This window comes from Aricia agestis, chromosome 22 (assembly GCF_905147365.1).
Source record: "Aricia agestis chromosome 22, ilAriAges1.1, whole genome shotgun sequence".
NCBI lineage: Eukaryota > Metazoa > Arthropoda > Insecta > Lepidoptera > Lycaenidae > Aricia > Aricia agestis.
In genome coordinates, this window is record NC_056427.1 from 3,653,340 (window position 1) to 3,681,081 (window position 27,742).

The window sequence follows — 27,742 nt, forward strand, 5'->3', positions numbered from 1 at the left end:
TAATCTGCAGATTTCCTGATACCATCCGGAAAATTGTGAAATTTAAATCAAAAAAGCTAATTTTTGTACTTTACCTAGTTAGTTTGCATAGTAACGAATGGTACATCGTTGAATTGCGGAAGACAGTGAACTAAACACTTTTGTTACGCTCCTTCGCTGGCACCCCTCTGTTCCTATGTTCGACGATTTGGCCTGTTATATTTTATCAGTGGAGTAACATTAACAACAACAACATTGAAGTTAATATTGAATATTTTATCGTATTATATTTTATCCTTGGTTTATTTTTTTCTTATTATGGCGCTTCGGCTATATTATAACCATTAACCATGGCCAGTGTCAAATAAGTGGCGGGAAAACTATGTTCTTGTAACAATTTTTAGCATCGATTTTCTATTTGGTAAAGTCCAAAGTCTAGTCAAAGTCAAAGTAAAAGTCAATGCAGTCAAGGACTCATATCGATCGATTCAGTAAAATGGTAGACGCTTTACTAAAACTTTCGATGGAGTTTAGGAGGGAACACAAAAGGCACGTTTCTGGAAGTTGCATGATAATAAATATCTAATGGTTAATATTCTACCAATAAAACACATTTAAAACCCAGAACAATCTTAGGAAATTAATATAAAACACATTAACGTCACTCTTTCACAATCTAAGCTAAACTCTTCCTTCGTTTATGTCCTAAAAATTAAATTCAATAATCCCTATACCTACAACTAAATAATATTATTTATTCAAACAAGAACCTGTTTTATGCAATTTACCGTATGCATGGTCAGTAGTCTGCAGATTACCTAGATATTCTGAAGATTATCTAGTAATGTAAGAATATAATCATATTTTTGCACTTTACCTGACTCACCCAGATAATCTGCAGAATACTGCGTTAATCTGCACTCAACTGGCTTACGCAAATTAACGGTTACATATAAGTACATACATACATACATAGCCTGTGAGACCCATTAATTTTATTTTTTGCTTTGCTGTAGTCAGGTAAAAAATATTCATCTATTGTGAAGAACTATGATAGTTACCTGTGAAAGGTAATCCCTGAAGATTTATTTGTATATTTTTTACAAAATCTTATAACACAAGATAGCATTTTGCCTTTGATTACATTTAGAATCTGAAAATAAAACTAAGTTTGTTTTAAAAATTTCTTTGCTAACCGTACACACTCGCATACGACCGTCGCGTACAGCGCGCCAGTGAAGACTGACTGCAATGGTGTGAATTAGCTCTATTGGAACGGCGGAACATTTGGTGCGTATGGCATGTCTACATCAGTTTAAATAGAAGTCTTTGGTTTTTACATATAAACTAAAAATTAATTAAATACTCAACACAATCCATTGACTTGTGCAGTAAGAAGAGTAATTAAAAAAAACAAAACAATAAAATATTATAATTTTATAACAGTCTCAAGCATATTAAAAAACCGCACATTATACAACGTTTGCTAGATCAGCTGGTAATCTATACTAATATTATAAATGCTTACTAAAGTGTTAACTCTTCATGCCTAAACTGCTAAACCGATTTCGCTTGTTATGGATCTACTATTAGTCCCGCGTTAGGACATAGGATACGTTTTCCCCCGAAAAAATGTACGGTTCCTTTACGATAAACGAAATGGTGACCGTCATCTTGCGGTAAACAATTTTAATGGACTTAAATATTAGTTTAAAACAAGAAATACACACTACACTTAATGAACAAGAAGTTAAAGAGAATAATAAAACCGCAGAATAACAAATTACATAATAATTGCCGCGGCTTACGCTAAAACAATTCAAGAACGTTTTACATGCCTTTGTGCTTTCCTTTTGTTGGGCTGATGAAAACTAAATATTGCTTGTTCTATGCATTTAGCGTCTTTGTATGAAAGAAGAGGGTAAGAATAGTGTGTATTGATAGACGTAGCCTTATATCTACTTAAACGAATCTTGAGTTCTATTTTCCGAACGAAATTACACTGCGTTGTGTCGCCGCACCGCGAATCGCGGCGTTTAACCAACGTAATTTTTTTTATGTTGCGGCTCCTCCCGTGTAAGTGAGGAATTTAGCGGAACCGTACATTTTTTCACAAATGGTAGTCTACGTCCTTCCCCATGGTCTACTCTCTGCTTGTGTTAAATTACTTAAAAAGTCCAGTGGTTTGGGAGATTAGCGCGTTAAAACACACTCCCTACTAAAAAGGGTGTTGTAAGTTCATACTTGTCTTCAGAGCCCCCGCTACCATATGTGCAATGTGTGCAATGCATACGAGCGCCATCCTCTAGGGGCGCCAAATCGTCATCTTTAGGGGCGCCAAAACCAAGAATCCAAAAAATTTGCCTAAAGGGGCGCCTAAATCCTTTTTTTGCACACAGGCGCCAGTAGCCCTTGGGGGCCCTGCCTGCCTTTCTGAGTCTGTGCATGGAATTGTAGCATCCAAACGGGTGGACCGATTTTGATCGAGCTTTTTACGTTTTAAATTTCCTAATTTAACATAATATACAAAATGATGATGTTTTATATCGATGGCCCCAACGAATAAACGTGCAATCGAAAAAAGACAACTTTTCAGGAAGCCAAAAAAACGTTTGGGACCACATAACTTTGAATACATAATAAATAGACAAATATAATGTATAATCAAATTAAAGGTTAAAAAAATATCTTTCAGCTCATATATTTATTAAAAATCAAATATTAACGGTTTACCACATATTTAAGAAAAACCATATTAAATTATTATTCTAGTGAATAATATGTGACTTGTTAACACTATTGTATTAATGCACGTTTATTCGTGTCATAAATTAAATTTTAACAAGTGCAGTGAAATGTTGCATGGTTATTCTACGTATATTTTTTCCCCCTGAGCCATGCTCTGGTCATTTACACGCTTATTCTTGTATATTTTGTTGCTTTTACATGTTTGTAAAGATAAAAGCCCGTATATTAGTGTTAAGAAGATTGACTCATTATTTATGTCTTACGACCTTATTAGTGCATGGTATAAAATGTAAATATATACTAAAATAATGAAATGGAAGAGTTTGTTTGTTTGAATGCGCTAATCTCAGGAACTACTGGTTCGATTTGAAAAATTCTTTCGTTGTGACATGTCTCATTTATCGAGGAAGTATATAAACTATAAATTATCACTCTAAGACTAATAGAAGTGAGTAAACGTAGGAAAACGTGGAATAAACCAGGAAAATTATTTGAAGCCACTTATCTCGCCAACTACTAGATCAATTTTTAAGTTATTTGGTACAGATGTAGAGTAGACCATAACGTGAAGAAACATAGGCTATTTTTAGCGGAAAAATGTACAGTTTACGTTAAATTTCTCATTTATGCGGGCGAGGCCGCGTGGAACGTCTAGTTAGCTTATATTTTCTTGTTGACGGTTCAGTAAAAAAATGTTGTTGACCTTTTCTTGTTGTTGACAAAATATATTGACCTCCCTCGCGCCTATACGAGGACACATACATATAAAATGAAGTACAACCTTGCTTATAGATCCTTCAAGAGAGAGATCACTCGGACAAAGAAACAGCACGTCAATAGTATTGGTGAGAGACTCGAGTGCCTTCCTTTGGAAACCCGTGAATTTTCGTCTCTGGTCTAAGCTATTGAAGGATATTTCTGAAAGCCATCCTACTATCCCTACAAGTAGGAAATGGATCGTTGGCCCACGACGCAAAATACAAAGACCATCTTCTGGGTAAGCTCTTTGCTAAAAACCGCCGACCATACCACGATGCAGGGGCATCATGTCGGATATTAGGTTACATTAGCGCTCAATGTGAATAGCCCTGCGTGCCCTTGATATCCAAAAGTCGAGTGGGCCTGACGGAATCCCTCCTATTGTGTTGAAAAAGTGTGCTTTAGAGTTGGCTCCAGTCTTAACGCGTCGTTTTCATTTCTCCCACTCTTGTGGCATTGTCCCGGTTGTCTGGCTGTCCAAGGTTGACAAAGGCTGTCTTCTAAGAAGAAGACAGCCTTGGTGTATCCGATCCTCAAAAAGGTGACCGCTCAAATCCTTTCAAATACAGACCGATCGCTAAAACCTCCGTCTTCTCGAAGATAATGGAATCCATTATCAGCTCTTTCGATACTTGGGCGGCCAAACATTATTAAGCGACAAATACGTCAAACAGTACGGGTTCCAAAAGGGTCGCTTAGCTGGTTATCTCTTGGCGTACCAAACTCATCGTTGGGCTCAGGTGATTGTGTGGAAAGGAGAGGCATTGGCTGTTAGTTTGGACGTGGACGTGGAGTTTGGCTCAAAGCGCTACTATCAAAGCTTCCGTCATAATATGGGATTCCCAAGAATTGATGTAAATAGGTCACAAGTTTTTTGGCAGATCAATGACAATAAGTTACAGACCAACGGCATTTATTGCTATGCGGATGATAGTACAGGTGATACCCTATCTACCGGTTTCCACCATATTTCTCGGCTGAATGCTATTGACATCGAAACGATATGTCTTAAATAGAGAATTCACAGGAGAAAGTATCTGAATGGGGTAGACAATACTTAGTCCAATCCAACCCCGCCAAGTCTGCGCGTTCAAAACTAAAAGTAACCAAAGGTCGTTTATCTTCGTTTTCAGGGCACCTCTTTAACAATCCCCTCCCAGCATTGAAAAACTTGACGTAAGCATATCAAGCGAAGTCCAGTTCCCATGTCATCTAGTGAGTGATGCCAAGTTAGCCTCGAAAAAACTTGGTGTTCTTAACAGGACGAGACAGTATTTCAGTCTGGACTAATGTCTGCAACTCTAAAAGATGCAGGTTCGGCCTCACATAATACTGATCAATACTTTTCTCGTTTCTGGGCCCCCAACGAAGGGCCGCTCGAATTTCTGACTGCCATAATGTTTCAAACAGGCTGAATCCCTTTGAATTACGCCGAGATGGAAGTGCTCTGAGGAATTGTTCGGAATCATACCTCCTGCAACTTTTCGTCAACGTTCCACGTGAAAAATATACCATCCTCATATACCTTGATGAGTGGCAGTTTTCCACCGTGCTTTTTTCGCCTAACTTTCTGCCACGCACAGTAAAATTTCGAATTAACTGTCACCAGTAGTATTTCCGGACCTGCAAACCTTCAAGAAGAGAGGATATTTCCTTTTAAAAAACCGGCAACTCACCAGCAGCTCTTCTGATAATCTTTACAATAGCTCTTCGAATAACCTTTAAGAAAACAGAAAAGACAAGAGAAAATAGTAAAAGATAATAGAATAGCTGTGATTATTATATTCAAAGTTTCGCCATCTGCAATGAGGCATTACTCATAGAAGTCACTTGCATTTTTACACGAATAATCATGCAAGAGTTATAACCCAAAAGAAATGATAGACATGTGCGCCAGATTATTTTAACACGTTTTTTCTGGTGAACTCAAATTAACAAAGAATCCGCAATAAGCGCATGTTTTATTATTAATATGGTTTAAGTTATTATTTTTTCCGTACAATAAAGGTCTACATTGCTATAAAATCGTTATTTTAAGTCAAAAAATTTACATAGGTGTATCATAGGCTATGCAAACGAAAAATCAAAAAAAAATTTTTTTGGGTAAGAGCTCTTGCACGTTTATTCGTTGGGGCCATCGATATAGACGAATGCGTAAAGAGTCCGTATACGAAATTTTGCCGATTTCGCTGATTAACAGACGTGATTTAACAGTTAAAATACAGTATTTCTATAAGTTTTAATGCACAACATGTAAGATCATTTCAATTATAATATCTAATGTTGGAGCTAGATGTTTGTTTTTTTTTAAGTATTTTTAAATAATCCAACTCAAACCCTCGACAGTTTTGTGATTTTTGCTGTAAAAGGTTTAGAATATCATTTGTTTACGGATTGTCTTGACATTTTAACGGTATGAAAAAAATACAATGTACTGTTGAGAAAGTCGTCTATACAATGTTGGAAATACTTTTTACCACTTTAATATGAAATAGTTTAGTAAAAAAATATGTTACTCGGCAAAATTTTAGAGAAAATTGCTGTTAATTTCGGCAACTTGGAGCTGTAATTCATAAAAAGAAAACGACAGAAATAATCTATGATAAAATTCTATCCAATTCGAGAAAAAAGAAAAAAAAAAGAAAAGCAAATTGTGTCAAAAAATACGATTCAAAACAACCTAAATCTCACATTAGTCTTGCGGTGAGTAATATAATATGAGATTTAGGTTGTTTTGAATCGTGTTTTTTTGGCACAATTTGTTTTTTTTTTTTTCAATTTTCTCGAATTGGATAGAATTTTATCTATATAGATTATTTCGGTCGTTTTCTTCAAAATTTCGCCAAAATTTCGTAAACGGACTCTTCAAACAAATCTTTTATTCTTTCCAAAAACTTCTCAGATTGTTATTTTTTTTTTATGAAATAAGGGGGCAAACGAGCAAACGGGTCACCTGATGGAAAGCAACTTCCGTCGCCCATGGACACTCGCAGCATCAGAAGAGTTGCAAGTGCGTTGCCGGCCTTTTAAGAGGGAATAGGGTAGGGAAGGGAAGGGAATAGGGGAGGGTAGGGAAGGAAATGGGGTAGGGGATTGGGCCTCCGGTAAACTCACTCACTCGGCGAAACACACCGCAAGCGCTGTTTCACGCCGTTTTTTTGTGAGAACGTGGTATTTCTCCGGTCGAGCCGGCCCATTTGTGCCGAAGCATGGCTCTCCCACGTATAAAACCAGGATCAGTATTCCGCATATTTTCTCCCCCTGTTTTGTTACGTAGTATATGTACCTACAGCGGATATAAATTCTTTCCCCAATTTCCGTTGTCGCCTGGCGCGGGAATGCTTTGCCGAAATATTTATCTCCCCGAATATGACCCAAACAAGACAATTTACACCAGCGGTGCTCAACCGTCTTTTGTACGGACCGCAAATAAGTTTTGGTGCATCGCGGACCGCAATTAAAATTTTAAGCCTTGGCCTTTGAGCGTGGCGACCGAATCAAGAAATTCCATAACGAAAATAAACCTAACACGGGGGGGTGTTAGGTTTGTTTTCGTTCGATAGCTGTGCCAGTCGGTGCGACGTTATCAGACTTCAGTACGGTGTTTGTGTTTGCGACCAGACGTATGGGAATTATTATTGCATAAGTTGATAAAAAATTATATTATGTTATTGCATAAAAGCTATTGCTTTACCGCGGCAGTCCCTAAGTGCCACACGTATTTCGCCCATGACTATTAACAATGTCGGATGTGAAAAACGACAACTTTACAGGAGAGCGATTCAAAGTCTAAATTGTGCATAACTTTTTACTTATTTCAAGTAGGATCATGAAATTGCAGGGTAATACTATAAAAGCTATTTACGTTTGATATGTTATTATGAGTATCTCGTATTTTATGCCTAAATATGAGAAAAGTCACTTCTGACCTTTTTAACGGGGTACGTGTAATGCTGATTTGTCGGAAGTGCCAGAACCGACATTGTTGCTTGTAGAATCGATGATTGCTTGTCGGAAGTGGCATTTACGACATTGTTAAGTGATAATTGTTAATTTAAAAATATGTCGCATGTAGAAATTACCAACAAAAACGACAACAATTTAAAGAAAAAAATAGTTTTATGGATTTCTGTCAAATAAAACGTAAAAACAATGTACGTATGAAAATACAAAACATTTCTTATGATTTAAATAATTCGGAAAATCAAATTTTCATCCGAAATGAAAACTTACTTAAAACATTGAAATTAAAAATTATTACCGACACTATTTTGTTGACTTTTGATAGCATAACTTAAATTAACTAAACAAAATAAAAAATAAAAAAATATATATTAATTATACAAAGAAAAAGTTTGTTTTATTCGTATGTTTGTTTTTATTGAATGGGCTCAATAACTACTCAACAAATTTTAAAATTCTTTTACTTTTGGAAAGCTACATCATTTGCAAAGAACAAAAGCTATGTATTATTCTGAAAAATATTAGGGATCCTACCGAAAATAGCAAAAATATAACCCAAAGTGGTAAAAATTTGCCACAAATTTCATTATTTCGCTTCCGCTACGAAAAATACTGATGATACATCAAAATAATGTTACACATGTTTATAGTACTCATCATTATCTACAAAAAAGCCCAGGGCAGCTTATGTCTATCTTTTATGTATTAACCATTACTTTCATTAAAAAGTTTACTTCAAATCATCTTCTTCTAGCATGACTTTTTTTGCATATTCGTTATTAATCCTTACCTACATAAATATCAAAACATTAATTGGAATTATGTGAAAAATAGAATTGTCCTTTAAATTATTACCATGAGCCAAATATTTTAGAAGTAAGGTTTGATTAAAGCTCAAAATAAGGCGCCCGCGCCGACGCGGCAACGGCGGCGGCTACCACGAATGTGTAATGGAAAATATTATATTTGCAAGTCGAACGACTGGCTATCGATCTCATCTAGATCTTCCAAATATGCTGGAGAGATGATAGTGCCTAAATGTGTGGGGAATACAAAAAGTATTGACGAAGGACTGAGTGTTTTGCAGGCCCATGAAATGAAGTTCGCGGAGTCAAGTAGTTCTTAAAAATTTCTACATTTTAGGATACTTATGTACCACCACATGACAGCCTTGCTTACATGAAAAATTGAGATTAGTAGGTATTTATCAAATTAATTATTCAAATGCAGTCTTCTTCATCCGAGATTTTCTCTGATACATTGTGGTATTTTAAATAACATTTTAGATATTATTTTTGGGAATTATGTCACTTTTACATAATTAGAGTAAATCTTTATATTTGTTGCCTACCTTTTTTTTTTTTTTTGCTTAATAGCAAAATGCCAAGAAAGTCTGGCTTTATTGCGTCTACTAGTCACCAAATCGCAAAACCATGAAAAATACGATTAATAAATAAAAAATTATATTAATTCATTACGTATGACATGTGCCAACAAAAACCTAATTTTCGCACAAAAATTACCCATTTTAAAGCCTTTTGAAATTTCTTAAAAGTCGGTAAGCAACGACAGATATGGTACAAACTACAAGCGCCATTTAATCAATAAGAAAAGTAAATGAAATGATTATGATTTAGTACTACCGACATTTTACCAATTTATAAATCCACATAACAATGTCAGAAGTGGCACTACCGACAATTTAACCACTTATAAAACCGATTAAAAATGTCGTATGTGGTACTACCGACATTTTACACATTTGAAAAACCAGTTAAGAACGTTGGATGTGGTACATCCTACAATTTTAGTTACCTACGATAAATTAATGTTGATGAAGTTAAGAATTCATCTCATAATCAAATCTAAAGCAATAAAACATAAGCTTTACTGTTAAAAATATTATAAAGAATAGTAAATACCATTTTCCGCACTAGCTTTAGCTTTGGACATAATATTACCATCAGCATTTTTTGCCTTTTACTATATTTTTCTTCATTTCGTTGAGTACCAAGTTTTAATTGGCCGTGCTGATCTTGTAGACATTGAAAATGGCGTCGAAAAGTAAAAAAATATAACTACGGTAGCAAAAAAAAACAAGTGACAGCGCGACGTCTATTCCCTCCGTTAACATAGTTGGATGTGGCACATCGTGCGCTCTTACTCGCTTCCGCGTTCCGTTAATAACGTAGGTAGTGACTATATGACATTGTTAGCGGGCTATCTTAGTAATATACGACATTTTTAATGTGACTATTTCAGAAACTACGCATAATATAGATTTTTCTTTTCAGCTCATGATAGCCTTGGTTATAAGGACATATTTTATGAAATAAAACAAAAATGACGATTTTGCACATCCGACATTGTTAATAGTCATGGGCGATTTTAGGACTATAATAAGAATGTTCTTCAAAATTAGCGATTTAAAAGTGGAAATAATTCACGACTTTTACGACGAATTCGCGCTATTTTGCCGGTGGGCGTAAGAGGATACCACAGCGGCTAGAGAAATGAAAAAAAAGTACGTGTAATATCTATAGCTGTCTCCCTTACCTCAAGCCTATACCGCAGAACGCGATAGAGACAACTGCAGAAAATCCAGAAAATCAACGATTCGTTGTCCCCTGATTCCTTCTCCAAAACTTAACCGATTTTAGTACTTTTTTCATTAAAGATTAAAAAAAGGCTTGAGCTGTGTTCCTATGTTTTGCTTTTTTTGTATAATCTATCCAAAACTGTTTTCTGGACGTATGAACACAGTGGAAAATCTGGCCATTTTTTTGGGTTTTTGAACGTTCATATCTTATTTAATAATTAAATTATGAAAAAAAAGAAAACATAGGGACATTGTATTAGTGGCCGTAGATATTCAGGAAAAAAATTATAACTCTACTAGCATTATCCAGGGAGGAAACAGGGGACAACGTTTGTATGGAAAAAATGGCGGTGTGGAATCCTTCACGCGGGCTACTGCTAATGTCCTGGCAGGCCGCAGGTTGAGTATAGCTGGTTTACACGGATTCCGAGTGGGGCATAAAAATAATTCCTCTCCAATTCCGCTACGTGGAAGTTATTTGCATGAAATAACTGTTACAAGCTGTAATCGAAGAATTACAACGAAAGTTTAGGTTGGAGCACTGGTAATCCTTACTTCCATACTCTTACTTATACTCTTCACGCTTTTCTTTTCAGATTCTTTTAGTTTGGACTTTTCTTTTTTTTTTTTTTATGAAATAAGGGGACAAACGAGCAAACGGGTCGCCTGATGGAAAGCAACTTCCGTCGCCCATGGACACTCGCAGCATCAGAAGAGCTGCAAGTGCGTTGCCGGCCTTTTAAGAGGGAATAGGGTAATAGAGGAGGGTAGGGAAGGGAAGGGAAGGGAATAGTTGAGGGTAGGGAAAGGAATAGGGTAGGGGTTAGGGGATTGGGCCTCCTGTAAACTCACTCACTCGGCGAAACACAGCGCAAGCGCTGTTTCACGCCGGTTTTCTGTGAGAACGTGGTATTTATCCGGTCGAGCCGGCCCATTCGTGCCGAAGCATGGCTCTCCCACGTATAAATATTTCGGATATTTTCCATCGGTTGTAGACATGGGAGTCCTTCTCGAAAAAGTCCATAAATGCTTCAACCATGAAAATGTTTGATGTCTTTTTTCTTGAATCCTTGAATCCCTTCACACATCAGGTTTTCTTTAACATTAACAAGGAAATGTTTTACAGGAATTTGCCTTCTTGGAAGAATCTTTAGATGGCGGTCTGACAAAGTCTACTCTCGTCATCAGGAAGAGTAGTGCCAGCCATTTCGGTGTCTACAATTGTACGGTCTCTAATGCCTATGGGAGTGACAGCATTGATATCAATTTGGTTCCTGACAGTAAGTTCTGATTTTATTTCATTTTGCATACTTTAGTTTTTTTTTGTGCATTTCATTTAGTTTATTCACTGTATTTGATAAGTACGTAACACAAACATTACTTTGTTTTGTAAAAACATTAATATTGAACAACTTCGGTTATAACATATAACATACAGCATTGTTAACATAAATTCCTAGATCATCTTAGGATTCTATCTGTAACACACAAGCTTGTAAATCTATAAGTGTTGAAGGTTTATTATTTATAAAATTGTCATCCTTTACAATAATTTTATTTTCCTCTTTTTCATCTCCTAATACGGTATCTGTTTCTTTTCTAAAATAATCATCTCTTTTTCAGAATCTATGAATCTAGTCATCGTCATCTCTTCCGGTGCCTTCATCACCGTCGTCATTCTTGTCATCATGTTCATCGTGATGCTCTGTCATCGGCGGGTCAAGAAGGCCGATGACAAGAAGCCTGACATCACTGACATGAAGACCTGCGTAGACAAGTTTAAAGACTGCGACAGGAGCGACAATATCAGTGACCTGAAGTTGGAGCTCCGGCAGGTTGAGGGTAGTTGTGATATGGTAAGTGCTTGCTTTATAGTATCTTTCTTTTTTTCTATGGTTCTGTCTTTTGTGTGTGTGCTGTGTTGTGTCCATAAAGTTAATATTAACATAAATTGGGTTCATCTGCGTGTAAAAATATGTGTACGTACGCATGATTACACAAGCATGATTGAACATGATTTCTATGAGATTAAATTGTCAAAGTGCAGCACGTGCCGACTGGACGTCAAAAAAAAAGAGTGCTGCTGGCATGTATCACACGTCTCGTTTTACCACGCAGTGTTACTGATAGTGACATCTCTCTTGCTCAGGCCTTTGTTTCTCTATTCCGCTAGGTATGTTAACTTTTGGTTGTGTCCTACGAATAATATATTTTTTTAATTTTCGTAGGTTGTGTCACAAGTTGTTATTTTTTAAATTATTACTTTCATTATTAACATGCATTCCCTTTCATTACTAATGATAACTTCCTAGTTCTATTAGTTTTTACCAGACCGTGCAAAAGACTCTGGTCGTGTGTGTTAGTAAAATTTAGAGCATTATCGTCTGTTAAGATTTGAGCTTTAGTGATATCATCATATACTATATAAAATTCTCGTGTCACAATGTAAGTCACCGTACTCTTCCGAAACGGCTTTACTGATTTTTACCAAATTTTATATGCATATTCAGTAGTCTGAGAATCGGCTACTGGGTACTTTTTATATTGATAAGTGCATTTGTTGAATAAATAATAGTAAATTATTACAACTCGAGACTGACGGCGACCATTGTTTGTGCGACGGGATAGCGATGGACGTTGCCATGGTGACATACTTATTTAGTCACTTCAATAGAATAATACGGCCGAAATACTTTATATGGCAAAGAAGTGTTTGCCGGGACAGCTAGTTAAATTTTATTTTTTTAGAGTTCTGGGTCAAAATGGCGTAAATAGAATCATTGTGTTAACTAAGCTCTATATTTCAGGACGTATCAACCCACGAAGAGACCGAGTTTCGGTCTACCCTCCAGCTCACCACCAACTTGGGTCTACCTCTCGCCGGGCCGGTGCCGGTACCAGAGACATATGACAACAAGCTGATGAAATACCAGAGATATAGTGGCGACTTCGATCAGCCCATCAACAATATACATTTCAAGGTGAGTGAAGATCTAGACACGCGTTAGAGTCCAGTCAAGTTCAAGTTACGATACCTTGTGTTACCTATAATACCTATGAGGCAGCGGTTCTCAAACTTTTTGATGGCGGAACCCTTTTAAGTTTTAACATTGACAGATCCCCAAAAAATTGAATGAATTATCTCCATGCTGGGATTAGACGACATTTATAAAAATATTTTATGTATGGCTCGTGGAGCCCTTTAAATATTCTACAAGGCTTTTGCGAAGCCCCAGGGCTCTGCTAAGAACATTTTGAAAATTGCTGATATAGGGCATATATATTCTATGGGCCACGTTATCTACGTGGCATCACCAAGACTTGGGGTTGTTTGGGTTCCCAAACAGATAGAGATTATCTCATAGAACAGATTTTTCCAAAGTGGCATTAACTATGTGATTCAGTAATAGAGATTTACTGTATATAATAATGTTTTGGCACGAATGACTCGACCAGATAAAAACCACGACTTCACAAGTAAAAATTCTCGTGTTGAGTTTTTAATTGGGCTAGTATTATGGGCGACATCAGAGTTGAGTCATTGCTGCCCATTAAGCAATCTGCTTACTAGATACCTGGTATTTTTTTCTCTAGTTAAATGAAACAACTGGCACAGAGAACACTCAAACTAGGGATACAATACTAGCACAGTAAGTAAACATGAACAATTTAGTTTCACATTCGTCGAGTAATCAGTATTAAGTCCAGGCATATCACAAATCCCCGTTATTCACACTCGCTGCGTCATCTGTTTGTGTCACAGTAGAAATAATATACAGTAGGCAAGCTTTATAATAGATGTAAATCAGATGAATGCACATATTCGTGTGATTTCTGCAGGTCTGTCAAGTCAAAATGGCATGTCTGGTAGGTCAAAATGATTACTTAAAGTGTTCCAATATTTTATTTTAGATGTCATAAAAGGCTCTTATGTCAGATGGAAACATATATTTTGTCAGTTTCCTATAGAATGACATTCTGTTGAAATGTCAGATAGGTGAACTTTTAGAAGATACTGTGGATCAGCTTTTTTTTTTAATATTGTACAATTTCCTCAGTTAGTGTTGCCATTATAGACCTGTAGATGATTTGAAGTAACAAAATACTATCGCACGTCACACGTGCCTGTACCTGAAACTTGTCTCTGTGTTGAACGTGTTTAATTCTAAGGACACGGCACATTTATCCAACTGTATGATGTTTATACTATGCTGGTACAGCGATATTTCGGTTGACAATGATTCAGTGGCATTCGGAGGATATTTATATGCGACGATAGGCGTAAATATAGGCATGGTATGTCGAGGTAAAAAGGACAAAATTGGAGCTACTTTGGCACTGTTTTGGGGCCATTTTAGCATTTGAAATAGAACCTTGACATTAATAGTATTAGTAGAAGCCATGCTGTATCCTTAGTTTTTAATTATTTCGAGTGGGTAAGTATGTGGAACTCAAAAAAGTTCGAGTTTAAATTCCATTTTGTCAGTAGTTTAAAGTCCTTGATGACCTTGGGTTCTATTCCCCTGTTGCGGCAGCAAATTGATTGGAAAAATGCAGATTGATTGTCAGACAAGAAAAATCCATACTTCTGATGGACACGTAAAAAGTTCCGCATCTGATTTCTTACAAGTTATGTCGATGAAATAATACGAAAGAGACTAAAACCATTTTAGTAATTTGTAAGTAACTATTTTTTTGGAATTTAATGATAAATTAAAACCCGCTAAGTGCTAACAGAATAAGATTCAGAGTATGAAGAAAATATGTTTCACGAAGAAAAATATTCTTTTTCATAAAAATGGTTATAAAATTTGGCCAACATTATGCATAAAAGCACCAAGATAAAATTGAGGTCCAAAATCAAAATGTCACAAAGTGGAAAGCATAACTTTGCATACCAAGCGAAGGTCGAATATTTTATTCATGTAACAAAAAAACTATAATTAAAATTCAAATATTCCGAGTATTTTGAATAATATGGAGTCTTATAAAGTACACGGGAAGAAATAATTTAAAACGTGACCAGGATTTATGATAAGAAAATGTAAAGTAATACGGTAACAGAACGGAGTTTATTATGCTTCTATTTCTACTTCCGTTGTATTAATTTTTCATAAAGTTTTTAGAGTTCCCTTTTGAACTTCTACCTGGCCTTTTCATAATTAACGGATTTGAGGTAAAATTAGAAGTGTATTCAAAGAATATTTCATTATTCTGGAAGACGTTTTGCCTCTAGCTACGCTGTAGTTCAAAGTTTTGGATTGAAATTTGAAAATTCCTTGGAACTTATTGTTATATTATTAATTATATTTCTTCAAGAGGTTGTCTCGCGGAGAAAAAATACCAGGAAAATTTGAAAATTTGCAAATGTTTCACCTCTACATAGAATTAGTTGCTGTGACATAAACTTTTTACAATTTAAACTTCTTAGATAATATGACAGGAAGACGTCCATCGGAGAGAGTGCATCAAGAAATCTTAAATGTTTTTATTATATTTCAGGTGTATTTAATTTTCGGCATGTTTAATTTTATATCGTTTTATGACATACATTATTTCAATCCATCCAATCCATTTACTGGATCTCTCTGGATCGGACATTATATTATGTATTCTGGCTATTTTACACGGAACCTGCTGCAAGTGACGAGCCAAAATTAGGTTGACCACTTTAATTTTAAATTCCTTACTTATGACATGTTGCATTATACGGTTCTTTGTTCGCTCACACGCGATGGTTTCGGTGTGACATCTATGTTGGGTTTTAAAATATTAATCGTTTTATGCCATAATACATTTAGTAATAACTAGTATTAGTTGGTAATAAATAATAATACTGTTTTCTAATTCATTCTTTGTTTGACTTCAAAAAAGGAGGACGTTTCTCAATTCGACCCTAATATAATCTCGTATCGAATAGTATACACTATACAGTAAGATATTATGGACGTCATATTTTTATGCATCTAGATATAATATGCAAAAACTGATGCTGCATTCCATCTGCTTATTTTCCACCACTACTAGGATCTAAGAGAAAATAAGTAGAGTACTCACAGAAAATTGCGCATTATAATGATGATAATGACCTTATGAATGATTTAGATAAAGGAGAAGAGATCAACAAAAATGATACCCATGATGATGAAAATCTAACATCACCTCCATTTTCAGACGCAAGACCAAAGCGCCTACGTCCCATACGTGGACTACAGCCGAGACTACGCGCCACCATCTGACTCCCTCACCGGATCCTTGTCTAGGAGTACTGACATGTCCACCTACCAGAGCCACTGTGGGTCTCTGAATAGGCAGGCGAGCTGCGGACGAATTGGCGCTATGGTGGGACCAGATGGTAAGTTGGTGTAGGAATGGTACTGTAACGCGAAAGAGTCACAATAGATCCTCAAGAGTTGCAGTGACTTCGTGGCTCTCATATCCTGTTGTTGTGGGTTCGATTCCCGCGTTTGAAAATTGCTGTTCCCAAGAGTGGTTGGGCAGTTCTAGTTAGTCGGCTTTGATTTCTTACGCTAAAGTCGATAGTCGCTGTGCATGTATCATTACTTATCTTAATGAACACTCATCATCATCATCATATCAGCCTATAGTCGTCCACTGCTGGACATAGGCCTCTCTCAATGAACGCCAAGATGACCGATCTCCTGCTACTCGCATCCAACATGGGCCTGAAACTGAACAGAGATGAAGAGAAAATGAACACTAGAAAACATTATTTATTATTATTTTGAAGTATCTCATTTCTTCATCAATAAGTCCTGAAATATTTAACTCTGATCTGAAGTAAATTCAGGCTGTTACCTTCGGACTATTTCTATCTATCATTATTGTTATCTTTTTCTAGATATTATCATGTACCATATCAGTCTCTTCTATATTTTCTAAATCTTCCTTTTCTATAATATCTTCTGTGTTATCATCTACCACATTTTTATTATGTTTTGTATAATACCACGAGCTTTTACCCGCGGCTTCGATCGAGTTAAGAAGGATTATTATATACAAACTTTTATCCCCTATTTTATTCCCTTGGGAGTAGAATTGATCAAAATCCTTTCTTAGTGGAAGCCTACGTCATTACATCTACCTGCATGCCAAATTTCAGCCCGATCCGTCCAGTGGTTTGGGCTGTGCGTTGATAGATCACTATGTCAATCAGTCTGTCAGTTTTATATATATAGACAGATAGATATAGATTATCTTCTATATTATCTTTTGTACAGTGATACCGATGGCCAACCCCGGTGCTGTGATGAGCGGTGTCGACGTGCGTTACGCTGCCACTTACGGCAACCCCTATTTGAGGGGGAGCAATGGACCACCGTTATGTGAGTATTTCTATTATTTCTTGTTTTTCGTGTACTGCTACTACATTGTTAACTGTATTCTGTACATCCATATAATTAAAATTGTAGCTTGCATTATATTTTCCAAGAACTATTTTTGTAGGCCGACTGTATAAACATAAGATTTCATTATATATAAGCCAATTTAAACGTCTGTAAAAGTTAATTGTCGAGTCATTATCAACTTTCATAATATTGCCTGTTTCGTTCTGAATATTAGTAAAAAGGAAAACAATATGATAAGTTAGTAAAGCCACAACAGCAACAACATGGGGAAGCCAACAACATGGCGAAGGAAATTTATTAGTTAAAAACATTGTTTAAAACTTGACACTAATTTGAAAAATGAATAAATTGATTATGTTCCTGGCAAAATTCATTTAAAGTGATATTTTGCCTAGTAAGTAATTGCTAAGTATGATAACATACTAATTATTTAAAAAAACTCATCACAAGTCACAACTCTTTAGAAGCATAATTTCTCCTTCAAGATTTTTATAAAATTCTTGATAATAATAAAGAATTTCTTTACAGCTTACGTTGGACAGAGTTTGCAGTCGTCTAAGAATGCACCGCCACCTTACTACACCCTACGGAATAATAACCATCGAACGACAAGTAAGTATATTTTAACCCCCGACGAAAAAGGGGGGTGTTATACGTTTGACGTGTCTGTCTGACTGTTCGTGGGATTGTAGTATCCAAATGAGTGGACAGATTAACTCCTAACAAAAAAGGGTGTTGTAAGTTTGATGTCTTTGTGTGTGTGTGTGTGTGTTTGTTCGTAGCATCTAAACAGGTGGACCGATTTTGATCCCGTTATTTTTTTTGAAAACGGAAACTGACTTCAAATCGGGCTATTCCGTAATGAAAAGAATCTTATGTCCTTCCCGTTCAGTTGCCTAATCTGTCTGTACCAAATTTAATCAAAATCAGACCAGTAATTTTAGACCCTATTCCACGCAAATAAACTTTTCCTCTTTATAATAATTATAAGTAAAGATATAATAATATTATATTTTCATACCATACTTTATAACTTTTGTTACATTGAAATTTCACTTCTTCGAATATTCCTCCAACTTGTCAATAAGTATTTAAAGTAATGGGTCTCTCACAGGAGCTCAGAAACTCTCAAGTCCATCATATTTTATTTAAAATATAGAATTTTTAAAAAACATATAATGACGGGTGTTTAAAAAAATCTGTGAAGAGCTTATGAATGTACTATCAGAGGAAATGATTCCAAGGCAGATTGTAGATATACTTTATTAGGTATGGGTAATGTCCAAGGGCATACCTGTTTCGAGAAGATGGTCGGTCTGGTACATTGAAACAAAAAATCATGGAAATTTACTTTAATTCTGACTGAAAATATATTTTGTTTCCAATCACTTCATTTTGCGCATAGTAGGTAGCACGTTTTTAATTCCCACTTGCCAGGGGGGCAAGTCATAATCTGTTAACTTGGGTAGATCGACTAAGTTCTGTCATTGACAGACATCTGGCTATGATTTTTCTCAGATAGTACAAACATACCAAAAAAACATGTCAACATAAATTTCATCAACTATGAACAGCATTTTTAAATGCTTTTTTTGGGTCAAGATTTGGTCCTTAGCACAACGTCATCTATGTAGAGTCATATTCGTCTATAATTTCCTATGAGCGACGGCGAATGACAGCTTTGCAATAGGCTAGATGACTATTTTTTTTTCTTATTGGTAATTGAAAGACCCTTAAAAAATAGAAACATCGCTGAAAGAATGACTCTGATAGCTTAAAAATTCACCAAGATATGACAATTCAAACATCTCATAAAATAGACCTGCCCGAAACGCTCCATACAAAGTGCTACGAAAGACTGACGTCACTCTTTCGTAGTTTGTACGTATCGGGAGACAACTTTGTTCGATAGGTATATCAAATATTGCGTTTATGAAAAGTGGTTTCATAACAAAAGTTGCTTTTAATTGCATAAGTTATCGATTGGTATACAAATATTAAGAAATTTTATTGAAAAAAAAAATCGACTTGATTATCTAACTTTAAGGCGAGGATAAACCCCAATTTCTTATTCCGTGACGCCCGGTTTACCTAGTTCCAATATAATAACGAAGTGTTAAAGAATATGAGATATAAAGCACAATATTTAAAATACCTTAAACCATAAACATTTTAATAAAACGTAATACTTTGGCTGTAATTAATTGACAAACTCACCTCCGAAAAAACTCTATTTTATCGAAATATAAGTATTAACTAGGATAATTATACATTTTATTTGAATAAATTGTTAGTAAATCTATATTAAAATTTCTTTAACCGAACAATTTTGTTTCTTAATATTTATTTCCAAAGATATTAAAAAAAAACATGAAAAATAGAGAAGATCCGTCCGATTTGTTACAGTTTTATGCTAAGCTAAAATTAATCTTATTGCGATGCCTATACGCTTGGTCTTTGGTTGTGTGCAAGGTTATCGTTTTTGATTGAGATCAATCCCCGCCTTAAAGGCGCTTAGCAAAAAAAATAAAAATGCTATCGAGCTGTAATTTTGGGAACACTTATTTTTCACCGTGATTTCTTTATTTTATTAACAAAATTCGCTAATCTTTGACCTTGTCATCATCCCTATTATGGATAAGAATCATGGTCCAACTTTGACAGTCTTAAAATAATAAGCATCAAAACATTTCTCATTAATTAGTTATGTAATACAACACTTTTCAAGAAATTAATAATTGAATGTAATTGGATACTACCTCAGCTCCGTCTCTTGGGAGCCTTCAGAAGACCTTTATAATATTTGAACACAAATTTGAAGTATTCTCTCTCTAGCTCTCTCCCTCTCTCTTTCTCTATTTTATTAGTCCCGCCGACGAAAACTGAGGGGGGCTAACCATACTAATATTATAAGTGCGAAAGTGTGTCCGTCTGTCTGTCTGTTAACTCCTTAGACCCAATCCGCTGAAAAGATTTTGTAAGGTATGGATGTACTTTGAGTCCTGGGAAATAAGATACTTTTTATTCTGTAAAAAGTTTTTTTTTAATGAAATAAGGGGGCAAACGAGCAAACGGGTCACCTGATGGAAAGCAACTTCCGTCGCCCATGGACACTCGCAGCATCAGAAAAGCTGCAGGTGCGTTGCCAGCCTTTTAAGAGGAAAATAGGGTAATAGGGGAGGGTAGCGATGGGAAGGGAAGAGAATGGGGGAAGGTAGGGAAGGGAATAGGGTAGGGGATTGGGCCTCCGGTAAACTCACTCGGTGAAACACAGTGCAAGCGCTGTTTCACGCCGGTTTTCTGTGAGAACGTTGTATTTCTCCAGTCGAGCCAGCCCATTTGTGCCGAAGCATTGCTCTGTCTCGTCACGTGTACAGTTCCCGCGCAAAAAAATATTTTTTTAACAACGAACTTGCGGCCATCATGTCACATAAGAGTTTGGACTGTCTATTTGTCTGTCTGTTCGTCTAGAAGGAAAATACAGACAGATACATGCATCTTCCTATATTGATAAAACGCCTAGGAAGTTGCATGTGTCTGTCTGTCTGTGTATTTGTCGTTGTATCGTCGTATATATAGTTATATTTTTCCGATATAACACCTATTTCTTTCTTCCAGGTACAATAACTAACCCTCCATGTTCATCATCATCACGCCCTGTCACCAGCCCACCTAACACCAGCTGTGCTCAGCCACAAGTAAGTAATGAGTCATATGGCTTATTTTGTGACAATTTGATTAAGATAATATTGATTAGATGACAACTTTGATATTTTCACCGGTTACTCTTTGCGCTCTCATAATGAGAGAGAGGGGGATCTTTTAATGTACAAATGCACGGTGTATACGGGCTCATAATTATACATTAATTTGCCCTTGTCCAATACACTACTCGAGTGCTTTTTCAAAGAAGCATAAAATGATGTACCTAATTCCATACTTCAGAAAATCTTTTCGCAGCGTATGAATCAAGTTTCGCTGTCTTTGTATGTCGTAATGTTCCTATAAATCTCAATGTGTCAGGCAAAGACAGGCAAGTAGGTATTGTAAGTAATATTCACAGTGCAAATTTTATTATTCCCTGGACCGTATATTTTTCTGGGATAAAAAGTATCCTATGGTAAAAAGTATACTCCGGGACTCTAAGGACCTTTTTCACCACTTTCTGACAAAGTGCCGAATAGGCTATTCACAACTCTTTTGACAGATTCTCCATATTTCACTATCCACAACTTAACTTGACAAGTTAAGTGGTGGATAGCCTATTCGGCACTTATCAGGAAGTGGTAAAAAAGGCCCTAAGTATCTTTGTACCAAATTTCAAGAAAATCGGTTCAGTGGTTTGGCCGTAAACAAGTAACAGATAGATAGGTCACACACTTTCGCATTAATAATTTTAGTATTAATTTCCACGTAATTGATATAATACTATAGTTTTGTAAGCTTATTGTAGCTCACTATAGTCTGTCAAGAAAGTGAAGAAATTAAAAAGTGGCAACATCCTAGTGTCATCCCTTTCAAATAAATCTAAGAAAAAAGGTAGAGTAGGGTACAATAGCTCTACCATGAGTTTAAAGCTATAGTATGGCGATTTTAGATAACATTTTAAACTTTCGCGTTGCTGCGAAAGGGGACTGAGGACTGAGGGGAGGGAGGGCCCTCGTGACCACGGCCGTTGCAACACGGCCGAAACGTCGAGAAAAAGTATGTACTCGTAGTAGCATTACTACTTAAATAAGTCGCGTTAAGTCCCGATTAAAAAGTTTAATTATGGCGATTTTAGTTCCGCAAGTAACCGCTAGAGGCGCTGTAGAATTTGCCATAAGTGCTAAAAATTTACGTAGTCGGTATCGAGTATCGAAAAATACTATAGCTTTAAACTCTTGGTAGAGCTACTGGTAACCGTTCTAAAACTTTAAGAAAACAGCAACAAAATATATCTATTATAATATTACTTGCTTTAATTATATTCTTGGTGAGACCGCATCGTGGTTTCGTCAAAGAAATTTTACTTTGTAACATTAACCCTGCCACAACTCTTTGACAAGTTTTTTTTTTAAATTATAAATTATAATGAACGTTATTTAGTTATTACATACAAAATAATTTTAAAGCGATACGTAAGCTTTATGTTTTAAAAATAAATTTAGGCTGTCTTTAATAGGCTTTTTCCCTTTTAGGGTTCCGTACCCGTGGTAGAAACGCGTCCCTATTTCTAAGGCTTCTACAGAGTGTAACAAAAATAAGTGATAATACTTTAAGGTGTGTACGTGTTCCTTGTAGAGAGTTCACTGTGAAAGTAGCAGCGCTGAAAGACCAACATTTTTTTTCACTTTTGTATGGGGAAACTCGTGACGCTCGGGCCTTGCCCATCCAAAGTGAAAAAAAAATCGTCTTTCAGCGCTGCTACTTTCACAGTGAACTCTCTACAAGGAACACGTACACACCTTAAAGTATTATCACTTATTTTTGTTACACACTGTATATTCTGTCCGTCTGTCTGACAATCTGTCTCTCATCAGAGCGATAGCTATTCTCTGTAACCAGTCAGTAGGTGATCATTGACCCTCTGTCAAAAAAACCTAGAAACCTAGACTAGATAGGTCAATGACGGCTGGCGCCACCTTTTTTCATTTTGACTTACATGAAGTTTTTTTCCGCCATAATTGAAAAGAAGAAGACAGTTATTTTCCATGTATTCTCTGCGGGGCTAAAATGGACGCTTTGGAGAATCATTTATTATGAATCATAATATGATTCTCTTTTTAAAATCGCAAAATGGTCACTCTGCTTGCAATTCATGTCTAGTAATTCGTATTAATTTGACATTCATCAGTTCGACAGTTTTGACAAGTCATTTGCTGAATTGATTTAGAGAAATTGCTAAATGTGACCATTTTAGCCGTGCTGTTGTTTTATTAGCTATCCTTTTCGCACATCCTAATGTTATATCACACAAACTAAAGCAACGTTTTATCTAACCCAAACAGGGATTTAGGGAAACTATTTCGAATGATAAATTTCTATATTAACTCGTTGACAATAATTGATAAACTTGGTTGTATAATCTTATTAACGCGTTGTCGAGCTTTATCGGTGGTAAAGTTATTCTATTAATATCTATTAAATTACGTTCAATATTAAAGTGAATATTGTTTGGTACTACTAGTATAATATATGCTGTGATATTATTACTTTACTGTACTCAGCGATACATGGCGGTGGCGGTAATTGACTCCCTATCAAAAACTTTTCATTTTCTATACAAAGCCACGATTGACAACATCTGACACTCTATATATAGAAAATGACAAGTTTTTGACAGGGAGTCAATGACCGCTACCGCCATGTTTCGCCGAGAACAGTTTATGCGTTACTATTATTTTTAATCTCTAACTGAAAACTTTATATTATTATGTTATAAGTTTGATGTGTCTGTCTGTCTATGTGTGTGTGCTCGGTGTGTCTGTCCGTGGCATCGTAGCATCCAAACGGGTGGATCGATTTTGATATAATCGTAGTTAAATTAGTTTAGTCGTAGTTTTATACGTGGGAGAGCCATGCTTCGGCACGAATGGGCCGGCTCGACCGGAGAAATACCACGTTCTCACAGAAAACCGGCGTGACACAGCGCTTGCGCTGTGTTTCGCCGAGTGAGTGAGTTTACCGGAGGCCCAATCCCCTAGCCTATTCCCTTCACTACCCTCCTCTATTCCCTTTCCTTCCCTACCCTCCCCTATTAACCTATTCCCTCTTAAAAGGCCGGCAACGTACTTGCAGCTCTTCTGATGCTGCGAGTGTCCATGGGCGACGGAAGTTGCTTTCCATCAGGTGACCCGTTTGCTCGTTTGCCCCCTTATTTCATTAAAAAAAAAGTCTTTACATACTCCTTTTGGCTTCGTAGTTGAGTAAAAATGTGTACTGTGGGATATAACTTGTACTTGCTAGCAACATTTTAGCCTCTGTCGCCACTTCTGTATCTAAAATCTATTTCTCCCAAGAGAGTCGTAAATTTTTCCAAGCTATAAAGTCCAGCGTTTTCACTGTTATTTATATCAAAATACGCCAAAATAATATCCTAGTTACTATGACCCATACCCATGAATCTATAGTTCAAACGGCGAATCTAGGCACAATTAATATCTGTATAGCATGAAAAACCTGTGCCTCGTTTTAATGATTATTATCTCTTGGTAACCTGCAAAATTTTGTAATTAATTTCTAATATTATATGATTATGTCTTTCCTCGTGGTTTATAACTTTCATCAGAATTTTTATTTAAATCATAGGTTCGCAAAACATTTTTTTTCTACTGCACACTTTGAGAACAAATTATGTTTCAGCGCCCCCATTGTTTTAATTTAAAATGCATCCAGATGAAATAAATAACCCCCCAAGCCTCTACACAACGTCCCAATTTTATTTTTGGGTCCCACTGTCTCCCACACCGCCCCCCTTTAGACCTTAAGGCGAGGATAAACCCCAATTTGTTATTCCGTGACTCCCGGTTTACCTAGTTCCAATATAATACGAAGTGTTAAAAAATATGAGATATAAAGCACAATATTTAAAATATCTTAAACCATAAACATTTTAATAAAACGTAATACTCTGCCTGTAATTAATTTACAAACTCACCTCCGAAAAAAATCTATTTAATCGAAATATAAGTATTAACTAGGATAATTATACATTTTATTTGAATAAATTGTTAGTAAATCTATATTAAAATCTCTTTAACCGAACAATTTTGTTTCTTAATATTTATTTCCAAAGATATTTAAAAAAAAACATGAAAAATAGAGAAGATCCGCCCGAGTAGTTACAGTTTTATGCTAAGCTAAAATGAATCTTATTGCGATGCGTATACGCTTGGTCTTTGGTTGTGTGCAAGGTTATCGTTTTTGCTTGAGATTAATCCCCGCCTTAAGCGCTCCCAAAGGGCATTACCACCCACTTTGGGAAAGGCTGATTTAAAATGTGCTCAAAAACAGGAGTGCTGGCAGAAGTTAAAAAACAGTAGGAAATGCATTCAATTTCGCCGCGCGGTCAATACACGGGGACATTGCTTCCTTATTATCTTACCTTGGACTTGGATTTTATGTCTTCTTCTTTCTCTTCTTTTAATCTCTTTCTACTAAAATGTATGCCTGCTATTACGTTTCCACTTCTGCCGACACGTCTCTCGGAGTTCAAAATGTTTTTTTTTTATATTTCTGACTTACACAACTTTGCCTCCAGGTGCCTAAAACCCCGCCGTCGTCCCTCCACTACGTGCTGCCGTCCGGACAGAACGTGATGACCTCATCTCAGATATCTACCAAAGGTACCGCAAAACTTTTGCTGGCTTCTCACGGCGCGTAATATACGAGCCGCGCCGCGTCAGATCGAGCCACGCGCCGTGTGAAGGGGGTGGCTGGAGGTGGCGCAGGCTGGCTCGAGCAGGCGCGTCCGATCCGATTGAAGTCGGTAACTTTAAAGGCGCGGCTCGGCGCGGCTCGAGCGGCTCGTGATATTAGCGCCGTGTGAACGGGTAGCGCAGACTTGCTTGTTGGCTCGTGCTCGCTCGTACAAACCGGCCCGGCGTGGCGTGGCGCGGCTCGAGATATTACGCGCTGTGAGATAGCATCCAGAGATTGCTTGGCGAACTGACGCGAAATCAGCCTCTTAGTGAAAGTCCTCTGTGATACCGCGGATGTCGGCGAAACTGGACGAGTAATAACATTTCATTATTTTTTTAATGAAATAAGGGGGCAAACGAGCAAACGGGTCACCTGATGGAAAGCAAATTCCGTCGCCCATGGACACTCGCAGCATCAGAATAGCTGCAAGTGCGTTGCCGGCCTTTTAAGAGGGAATAGGGTAATAGGGGAGGGTAGCGAAGGGAAGGGAATAGGGTAGGGGTTAGGTCAGGTTATATATCGCTGTTTCACGCCGGTTTTCATCTATGTATAATATCGGTTCAGCTGTTTAAGCGTGGAGAGACAAACGGACAGACACATTTTCGAATTAATAATACTGGTAAGGATTTTTTAATTAAAATGACGTAAGTATGAACTGCAAATTTTTAGAAACTTGTGTTTTATAGTGGATACCATAGACCATAGAAGCAAAGTGACTTAAGCGATAAACTCACGTTTTTATGAACGTAGAATTACTTAATAGGATTAGACGGCAAACAAGCTTATGAATCACCTGATTATCGTTCGTCGCTCCTTAGTCTTAAGTGAACGGTCGGTTTATACCGAAACGCTATGACTGACGATTTTAAGCAGCTTTTGTATTGCCTTTATCGTGAGTGTTTGAGCGCGGTGACCGAATCAAGAAATTCCTTAACGAAAAAACCTAACACGACCGGCACAGTAGTGCGGTTTTGAAAGTCGTGCAACGTCTAACGTCGTTGCAGTTCGGTAACCTTCGGCACGGTGTTTGTGTGCGTTTATTGTAAACATATTATAACCTCCTCTTTTTGGAAGTCGGTTAAAAATGCTATACAATAACTTTACCGCGGCAGTCCCCGAGTGCCACACTTATGTCTTAGTTTCTTTCCCAGTACTATTTATTATTCGTAGGTTTTGTATTTTTAACCGACTTCCAAAAAACGAGGAGGTTATATTATGTTCGGCTGTGGATATAATATATATTTTTTTTTTATATTTTTTTGTATTCTAATATTTTTTTCTTTGCAGGTAACGGGTCCTTGTCAAATATTACCCACGTGTAACTCTAATTTTACCAAAAATCTTCAAGATATAGACGTACAAGTATCAATATTATAATTAGTATTAATGTTTGACTGAAGCCATTATTAATATTATTAAAATAAATAATGCGTTTTTATAATGTATTAATTAAATAAATACTACAGAAGAAATAATAAAAATAAGTTATTATTTGTTTTGTGGCTACAAAGCTAGCTAAATGGTAAATAAATTAATTCTAAGAATTTAGACATACGTAAATGCTCAAGCGTCCACCGATTTTAAATAATCAGATTTTTTAAATTTTGACTTATTTAACTTTGGCACGTTAAGTGCCTAAATATTGCCTATTGTAAATATTATTGATAAGCAAATTGTATTATAAAAATCAAATGTTTTCCTAGTAGTGTTATAAGTTGGATCTTATTTTTTATTTCTGGCTGATCTTGAAATATTGACTGATTTAGAACTAATAACCCAATCTTGTTAGCATAACAATTTGGTCACCTTTAGTTGAAGCCGTAAGTGGGAGAACCAGGTTAAGTAATAGTTTCTGACGTGGGAGAGCCATGCTTCGGCACGAATGGGCCGGCTCGACCGGAGAAATACCACGTCCTCACAG

At 36.4% G+C, this 27,742-nt stretch overlaps 1 protein-coding gene across 1 annotated transcript in view; it reads left to right on the forward strand.

Moving 5' to 3' along the window:
- LOC121738060 (irregular chiasm C-roughest protein-like) overlaps positions 1-27,213 on the forward strand; it is a 106,917-nt gene extending 79,704 nt beyond the window's left edge. The window contains exons 14-22 of the mRNA XM_042129880.1: positions 11,175-11,328; positions 11,672-11,904; positions 12,856-13,029; positions 16,223-16,403; positions 17,290-17,394; positions 17,947-18,030; positions 21,037-21,116; positions 25,661-25,745; positions 27,109-27,213. Coding sequence (XP_041985814.1) covers positions 11,175-11,328; positions 11,672-11,904; positions 12,856-13,029; positions 16,223-16,403; positions 17,290-17,394; positions 17,947-18,030; positions 21,037-21,116; positions 25,661-25,745; positions 27,109-27,143 — 1,131 coding nt within the window. The 3' untranslated portion in view covers positions 27,144-27,213. The remainder of the gene's footprint in view (positions 1-11,174; positions 11,329-11,671; positions 11,905-12,855; positions 13,030-16,222; positions 16,404-17,289; positions 17,395-17,946; positions 18,031-21,036; positions 21,117-25,660; positions 25,746-27,108) is intronic.
- The last annotated feature ends 529 nt before the right edge of the window (positions 27,214-27,742 follow it).